The sequence below is a fragment of the Strongylocentrotus purpuratus genome, unplaced genomic scaffold (assembly GCF_000002235.5).
Source record: "Strongylocentrotus purpuratus isolate Spur 01 unplaced genomic scaffold, Spur_5.0 spur5_contig_820, whole genome shotgun sequence".
Lineage (NCBI taxonomy): Eukaryota > Metazoa > Echinodermata > Echinoidea > Camarodonta > Strongylocentrotidae > Strongylocentrotus > Strongylocentrotus purpuratus.
The window spans coordinates 23,619-32,410 of record NW_022145525.1 but is presented as its reverse complement, the minus strand read 5'-3'; the positions used below and the strand labels follow the sequence as shown (position 1 = coordinate 32,410).

At 34.7% G+C, this 8,792-nt stretch overlaps 2 protein-coding genes across 2 annotated transcripts; one reads left to right on the top strand and one right to left on the bottom strand.

Moving 5' to 3' along the window:
• Nucleotides 1-640: 640 nt before the first annotated feature.
• Nucleotides 641-5,133, top strand: LOC100892810. The gene is made up of 4 exons (XM_003725498.3): nt 641-1,283; nt 1,971-2,043; nt 2,791-2,860; nt 3,316-5,133. Exons 1-4 carry the CDS (start codon nt 1,097-1,099, stop codon nt 3,526-3,528), a joined length of 543 nt encoding a protein of 180 aa, XP_003725546.1. The 5' UTR covers nt 641-1,096; the 3' UTR covers nt 3,529-5,133.
• Nucleotides 5,134-5,744: 611 nt separating this feature from the next.
• LOC115922199 (speract receptor-like) lies at nt 5,745-6,858 on the bottom strand. Its single transcript, XM_030980552.1, has 2 exons — nt 6,709-6,858; nt 5,745-6,384 (listed from the first exon to the last, which is right to left on the bottom strand). Exons 1-2 carry the CDS (start codon nt 6,856-6,858, stop codon nt 6,244-6,246), a joined length of 291 nt encoding a protein of 96 aa, XP_030836412.1. The 3' UTR covers nt 5,745-6,243.
• Between the last annotated feature and the right edge of the window lie 1,934 nt (nt 6,859-8,792).

The window sequence follows — 8,792 nt, the reverse complement described above, 5'->3', positions numbered from 1 at the left end:
AGCAACTCACCATGTGGTGACAATGGCGCGTGTGTGGAAGGGGTAAATTCATATCAATGTATCTGCATGACATGATACTCTGGAAGCAATTGTCACATCAGTAAGTAGCTACTCAATTTTTCTCATCTAACTCATGTTTTTGTCTGTAAAATATGACTAGAACCTTAACATCACAAATGTTGTTACAGAATATGGAGTTTAAAGCGTTCCTCGCGAAAGATAATTTATGATTACTTTTGTACTATCATGAGAAATTGAGCGATTATAAATAAAAATAGAAGATTGCAAAACCATCTAATTCAGTCGTACAACGAACTCACATTTTTACATCCTTGATAGTCATACAGAAACAATTTTGTGGCGGGTGTGCAAAAACCTCTTGCTCAAATATAAACTGTCCAGTTAAATAGATTAATTAAGTGTGTTACATTAAGTGTGTGTAGCAGGGAGCGGAAAACGCTAACAATCGTTGTTTTTGATATTCGCCAGAATATCCTTAATAAGTTGTAGAATGTACCACCGAGCTGGGCGAGTACGAAGAGACTGGTAATTAGAATTTGAAGGCAGCCATGGCCCAAATGTTAATTTTGGTATAAATTTTTGGAAACATAGATTCTCCTTCCTCCCCCCCCCCCGCCCCTCCTTCTGACTTCCATGCCTGCAGTTTCGACGAATGAGAGGCCTGGAATCTTCAGATGCGGAATAAAACATGAGATGGCAGAGATCCTCCATTTAATGTAACAATGTACCATGCATATAATCGTGCTATGACTTTTTACTCCCACGTTTCATTATTTCATTATTTTCTCAATTGCGTGCTACTTCCTCGGACTAGGTCAATATATTATCACTTTTTAGTTGGAAATCTGAAGCATGCAGCATCTTTTCTAAATCTATTCCTCAACAATAAATGGAGGCATATCGACTACATTGTAAATTATTGTAAACTGTTGGGTCTCTTTTGGGTTAAAATGCATAACAGGAAGGGTAAAAACTATTCATTTGTCGGAGTACATTTTCTGGTATCATTTAAAAGGAAATATTGGGAGTACCTCTGCATCAATTAATTTCTTTGTTCTGTGTACATACGGAACTAATGTGTTCATGCCCAAGTGATCCACCAGAAGGAACAGAATTCACCAATCCGACAAATCTATACTTCTACGGTGACGTGTTGACTGTCTCATGCCGTGATTCGTCAGCTTCTACTTTGTGGATCTGCCTTAGTAATAACAATTGGAGCAAACACGAGCTAGTCTGTACAACAGACTCATCAAAGCAGAGTAAGAAGATTATATACTAGGTCTCAATTTTCTCACCTGCTAACCTAAGCCCTGGGCCCCGTTTCATAAAACATAACAAGTGCCACAGATCTTTTGCACAACTGCTCACAACCAATCAGATGACACGATTTCAGTAGCTTAAAACAGTTATTGTATTATAAAACAGGGCCCAGGTATACCTGGCCTTGTCTGTTCTAATCCCGATGTTTATTCATAAATAGTCGAGAAAACGTTTCCATGCTGGCACGAGATATCCTGCCGTGATATGTTTCAGTAGAGCATTTTCTCCAGCGCGATCTTACACAATTTTCTTTGAACAATTTGTTTTCTCCCCCAGTTTTCCCTGCTTTCGAATTGATCTAATTTGACATTGCAGATGTTTATATCCATCAAGATTCAAATTTAAAACAAATTAAATTGTGCAGGCCAAAATTGTAACCAATAAACTCCTTATAAGAAGAGAAATAATATATTTCACAAATGACTTTTAAGCAATTCAAACTCACTATTTTCATCACATTTCTTTGCTAGACCACGACTGTACTCTGTACGTCTAACATATCTAAAAGCTACAGGGGGGGGGGGGGAAGGATATTTGAAGATAGTATACCCGGGGTTAGTTTTCCGAAAAATATACTTCAAGGATAGGGCAAGAAATTTTGATATTTCTTGATGTCTTTTCTTCAGCTCTGGTAATGATTTCTGCATTGCTTGGAGTACTTCTCCCTGTCTTCATCATCACATGTGCTTTATTCATAATGTAAGTATTGATTGGCAGCGCGTAACTATAATCATCATTCTTTTATCGGAAATGTCCTTTTGCAAAACCAAATGTTTTTTTAAAATATGTCATAATCGCGTACATTACTTCTTAAAGGTAAAGACCAGTATTGGAAACGCCCCAATTTCAAAAAATGAAATGGACGCTCTTATTACCAATCATGTGAAAGAATACGTTTTGAATAATACATGACGATAACAATTTTTACCGGGAAACCGCCTACTATTTGGTAAATTAGTTTATCTATTGGTGTGTGAGAGATAAAAACGCACATGTCGCACACGTGTGTGTGGTCCCATATACTTCTTTCTGTGTACAGTACTTGTAACTTTATGAAGACTGGGCCAAATTTCTTTTCATTTTGATGATTCCAGAACCTGAATTGCAGTACATGATCAGCCTTTTCTGATCGATTTCACAACGTTTCTTTCACAATGCAATCGCATGACCATAACTGGTCTTTATCGTTAACTTTAAAAGGACTATAGGCTTTATTTAAGTTTTTATGACTGGAGGATGCATTATGCCTTCCCCATACGACCGACACGCCCGATATCCCTGGGAATTATGTAAATTAAATGCCCAAATATGCCTTAAGCTTATAGAAAAACAAATTAAATCGTCTGGAACAATAATCGTCGAAGGATAATTACATCGTATCGTATATCGGAGTACCCATCATAATTGAGTATATTGATATCAATCGTTATTCTTCATTCATAATAGATATCGTCATCGGACTGGTTCTGCTAAGCTGAATACGAACAACAGCTCCGTTCGAATGACAGGAGGAGAGGTATTTATATTTACCCATTACCGTCAAACATTTAGGCCGATTCAACCTTATGTATTAATCAGCCATTGTGCGCGTACAAACCTAAAGGTTCCATGAATACAACTAATGTTATTTTAGAAGCGTTCTGTATTTCAAAACCAATAATGGGAGAACATGTAAGTGTGAGGTCATAGCTTCATTTCCAAGGTTGTATAGGTTTAGTAAAAGAATAGTTGAATATAAATTATAAGCACAATGAAAATTACACTATACACACTGAAGTGAGACGTCTTTCCATTGTAAGAGATAACATCTTTTCATTACAGTAGTAACAACAGACTGTATTCATGATTTCCAACGCTAATGTTTATAGTTGAAAAGCCCAACATGCATAGAGCACTGAGTGGTATCTGCCATCTACAAGTATTAATTGTCTTATAATATTATTAACTGGTCAAATTCTTTATTCTTGATAGGTTCATTTTGAAGATGGTGGAATCAGTAATCCAAGCCTCGAAAATGTCTCTGCGGACACCAACTACAATGGAGCAGAAAACTTGCCTAAAAAGGACGCCCTCAACGAAGAGGATTTAGATCTGAACGTGGGTGGGCCGCTCGCATCCAATGATACTTATTTGGGCACATTAGATAACGTGCCCCTCCATCCGCCTACCTATTCCGAAGCTTAGTGACCCTTTTGAAATACCTACTTATACCGACACAAAGTGACCCCTCCGACAACTTTTTTATTCCGAAACTTAATGACCCTTTAAAAAATCTTCTTATACCGACCGACACTTAGTGACCCCTTCAACCACCTTCCTATTCCGAAGCTTAGTGACCCTTCCAAAAAATCTTCTGATACCGACACTTATAGTGACCTCTTGAACAAATTCCTATCCAGAATCTAAGTGACTCCTTTCAACCACCTTCCTATTTAGAAATTACTGACCCCTTCCAAAAACCTTCTTTTACTGACACATATAGGAACCCCTCAAACCGCCTTCCTAGTCCGAAACCTAGTGGCCCCTTCCGAAAACCTTTGAATACTGACCGACACTTAGTGAGCCTTCCTATTTGGAAACTTATTTACCCCTGCCAACCACTTTCCTATTCGAAAACTTGGTTTAAATTTGAAGAAAATAATGAAAGATTTACTACTGAACAACAAAATATTTACTCAGAAGCTAACCTCGATTAGCATGTTGATATTGTTTAATTAGCTCTAGTTACCAAATAATATGTATGTATATTGTATTGAATAAAAATGAAGGTATATGTTGGTGATTCGGTAATAAATTCAAACTTCAGATACGTAGTTATGTTTAAATTGAGGATCAGCTGAAGCTAAGTAGAAAGCGGTGGGTTTGAGAACATGAATTTAATTTAATTATCAAACCATATACATGTAAAAAGAAAAAAACATACAATAGAAAATAGAATAAAAGCAATTATATGGTTAGGACCACAAAGCAGATTGCTCATAAAAATGCCACCACTTAACACAAATTAAATAAGATTTAGTCACCATACCCACTAACACACACACACGCACACGCACACACACAAAATACTGCATATACACATACCTACACGAAATACTGTATTGTATCGTAATTGTATTTACATGCACGTGAATCGATATAAGCTATTTTGGCGTCCCTTAAAGAATAATGCATTAGAAATATATATTACGTTCAGATATATTCGATTTATCCAAACTGTACATTTTTGGGATTACTTTGAATTAAAAATTTATTTTTATATTGTGTGATTTTGTTTTATGTTGACCAATATGTATATAATGCACGGTGGACATTATCAACACATTCTCCGTATGGGATAAAGGGATTTCTCAATATCATTGCTGAAATATATTAATTGTAAACTTATAGTAATTTTTTACTGAGGAATGAGGTTTATAATGGGTTTATCATATATTAAGAATTGTTATACGAAACCGCAATAATGTTATAACCAATTTATAATCGGAATAAAGCTTTTAAAAGTCTTTTCATTCTTTTGACGTCAAAGTCTTCTCTTTTTTAAAGTTTTGAAATAGTACGTCCTTTCTATTACGTTATTCACTCGTAGACTTACATTTAACTGTTTTGACTATTCATATTTTATCGAAGTTTGTTAAACCAAAAGGATAGTGCATTACTTTGCTTAAAATTGTGTTTTTATTTTCATTCTTACAAATTGTTATCCTCTGTCGTTGCATTGTTGAAATGAAGTAGTCACCTTATATATCAAGTGATTTCAAGGAAAACAATATATTTGCTCGCACGGTATCTTTATTTTGACTGTGTTTTCATCTTTTTATCTGCCGAATTATGCATTATTCAGGTATTTTAGTCTGCTTGTATCAAGTGATCAAAAACAAAATTATTTTTTTATCAACCATTACTTTTTAATTATAACGTTGTTTGCGTTTAATATTTATTAACCTAAACTAGATAAAGTGATATATGTGAAAGTGATTAATATTTTGGAATATAAAACGCCATCTTCATTACAAATCACCATCATATGAAATTCTTTGGCAAGTCGTTAACATTTCCCTATGCTATCTTCCTTTATACCTTTTTTCTATTAATTCTTCTTGCCCTAGCCCATTCTATTCTGCCGTTAATAATTTCATGATGGTTATAGTTATTAATTGAATATCTAATTGAAAATGATCCAAGCTGTTTTTCTATTAGAGAGAAAGGAAATATCACTCGATACACTTTGATAAAACAAACTGGCAACAATGTAAACAAGAAGCTGTTAAATGACGAATAATTTATTCAATTCTTTTTTTGCTCGTCATGAACAATTCAAGTTACATAGATTCAATGCAAACCACCTGGGGGTTTTCTTAATGTAAAATAACCATACAATGTTCAATTTTGACGCTGCACGTAAATAAACATTACCAAGTGGCTTTTCGTTGAGATGAAATTAAGGCACACGTAATTTATACGCCATGATGAAGCAAAATAATGTCAATGCGATTATACTACGTTCTACGTTCAATTTTCCTTTGCTAGCAATGGATGGAATTCTCCTTATTTCAATAAGACAACTCTAACTCGAAACAGGAGTTTTATTGTAGACTCAATTTCATCAAACCACTGCTCATAGGGGAGTAGTAACTGCTAAACATTTGCTCTAACTCATTTTATCAACAGACCAAAGTAACATTTATTGGTTCTATAAACGTATGAAATATTTTCAGACATTTTATATGTTTCTTACAAGGCTAACTGAATTATGTAAGCTTTAAGACCAACCCGACGTTATATTCAACGTGAAGGGGTTGGAAATAACATTCCTTGCATTTTACCAAAAGTATCTGGTAACATTCTCCATGGCACTTAATTTGTTGTTGATTGTATTTGTACTAGTGAGTTGTTTATTTAGACGTCATCAGGTATGACACGATTAGCAGCGATCTCTATGGCCTCGTGAGTGAGCTTCTGTGGTGGTGGTTTGACCTTGGTGATCTTGTAGCTTGGATCTTGTCCTAGCAACCAGAAGGTATGGATTTCTCCTTTACTCTGGAAACAAATCACACAGAGAATATACAAAATTAATGATTTTATAAATTTCAGCTTCCAGACTAGCAGTCGATTGAATGATGACATGTCTATGACATAAACTAACTGCGACTATCTGAAACTATATTACATTATTATTGGAAGTTGTAACTAAAGATGTTTCTGTCAGACTTCTTGTTGTATACAACTACATTGCATCCTTCAATTGGCTAGATATCAAGATTTCACTAAATTTAATGTTTGTGATTGAAGTACATATTTATCATAGGGTTTGTTTTCAACAGCTGGAATATTTTGAAGGTATAATAATTTCATTGTAGCTACCTTCATTGGAACAAGGCCTCGATCTTCAAGTTCATAACCACCAAGCTTATCCAGAACCTCTTTGCACCATGGACTAACGTGGATTCGCAGAGCTGTAAAAAGAATCACCCAAGTCAATTCGAAAATGAAATCCCAAAATATATAGATCATCAGTTAGGCCTTTCGTTGTAGACATTTAGAAAGGAAAAACAATGCTCTCTCTCTCTCTCTTATTTCACGTGAACCCGCGATTTATATAGAATAGGCAAACTATGATTCCAGGTATTGTGGTTCAGTATAGTCAAAGTCATGATGTGAAATTGAATTCTATCTTAATGATGATAATGAAAAAAGAATCAATTTCAAGTTTAAGTGCATGAAAATTATTTCCGAAATGAGATGAGTAACTTCAGCTACTTCTTAAGCCTACGTTACTCGGTTTGAATACAAATGAGATTTTTGTATTGCAGTATAGGGCTGAGTCTTTTAAATGTGTAACTATTAACCGTTTAAGATTTAGAATTAGTTGGATGAGTATAAAGAGAAACATCGTTAAAAAAACAAATTGGAGTAATGATGAATCTGGATATTGATAGGCTGAAATGATTTTTGTTGCAGAAACCAAAATGTTAACTGACCAAGTCCATTTGATTCCATCCAGGATGGGTCGTTGAAGGTATCTCCAAAGAGACAATACCGAGGCATCGTTAGACCAACTACAATAGCAACATATGAAACATAAGTAAAATTTAATACAACCATTACGTCACCGAAATTAAATGAGACCTTGGTACTTGATTGGGTAATCCCTTTAGCAGCTAACTCAGAAAGCTATACTGGTGAGAATCAATATGTTACTGCAATCTGTTTCATTCAATACCTGGTTGAAGAATTGCTTTTTTATTTTACACTATGCATGTACAATACTTATAATATAAACAACAACAACAAAACAACTAGGAAATACTCTTTCAGTTTTACGCATTCTCCAGTTTAATTTTTTTTAAACATTGAAATATATACAAAGCATGTCATAGATAAAATGCAAGGTACTTGAAATCAACTCATATAAAATAAGAAGAATAAAAAGGACCATCATTAAAAGCCTATTGAGGCTTGACTGATTGATAGTCCCAAAAATTGGCAAGTTATAACATCAATATTTTTTAGCGGAAAGGAGAAAAGGTAAGGTGAAACGAAGGTGTTGGAAGTTTTCAGGTAATTTTTTGAAGACAACTGATGAATTATTACAAACTGTTGATGAAAAGATATATAAAAATAAAAATTGAAGTTTTGTAAAATTAATTTGCTTAAACACTTTTGCTCCATGTTAAATTTCTATTACAAGATCGAGCACGCGATCTTTATCTCCTGGCTGCAAGCCACAAACAAATAATCTTTACAACAATTGAAACTTCTCCCAGGAAACCTAACATGCAAAGTTGATGTTAAGATACCCAAAATGGTCCTAAGATTTGGCAAGTTATAACATAAATATTTCAGCGGAAAGGAGAAAAGTAAGGTGAAACGAAGGTGTGGTAGCCTTCTGATTTTGCTGGGCATCCTATCACTTCCGAAAGGGCATGGACGATGCCACGATATTGTGTGTGCCCCATATTTTTTTTGTTTGCTCCCCTTGTCTTAATCTTGAATATCTAACTCTAAATACAATTAATGTAAAAACATTTAGAATTAGAAAAAGGGTTAAACCGAAAAAATGCTTTAATGGAATACAAGATATCTAGCTTCACTTAGTCTGTGCTAAAATAAACGTAGATCGGATAATTTGTTATGATGTCGGGAGGAGTACACTGTATACATAGAAAGTAAGGAACTGGGCTCTCACATATTTCTTGGGGTACTTTGGAGGGTTCATCCGCTATTATTTTTGAAAAATAATTGAAAAATAAAAGAAGAATTGGGCCATGATAACTTTCGACATTTGTGCATTCTGGAAATCTTTAGCTGATCATATCAGCAGGAGGGCCTGGTTTGAGGAAGTAGTTTTTGAGACAGAGATAGAGAGAGAGAGAGAGAGAGAGCCAGACAGACAGACCGACAGAGAGTCAGACAAAGATTTATCTATCTATCTCTCTCTTTCTCTC

Bases quoted from the DNA above. Each gene is read 5' to 3' on its own strand.
- LOC115922199 (XM_030980552.1), bottom strand. From the start codon at position 6,858: ATGATCTATATATTTTGGGATTTCATTTTCGAATTGACTTGGGTGATT. The intron at 6,385-6,708 runs GTAGCTACAATG...ATTTGTTTCCAG, and splicing joins GAGGCCTTGTTCCAATGAAG to AGTAAAGGAGAAATCCATAC.
- LOC100892810 (XM_003725498.3), top strand. From the start codon at position 1,097: ATGTGTTCATGCCCAAGTGATCCACCAGAAGGAACAGAATTCACCAAT. The intron at 2,044-2,790 runs GTAAGTATTGAT...CATTCATAATAG, and splicing joins ACATGTGCTTTATTCATAAT to ATATCGTCATCGGACTGGTT. The intron at 2,861-3,315 runs GTATTTATATTT...TATTCTTGATAG, and splicing joins TTCGAATGACAGGAGGAGAG to GTTCATTTTGAAGATGGTGG.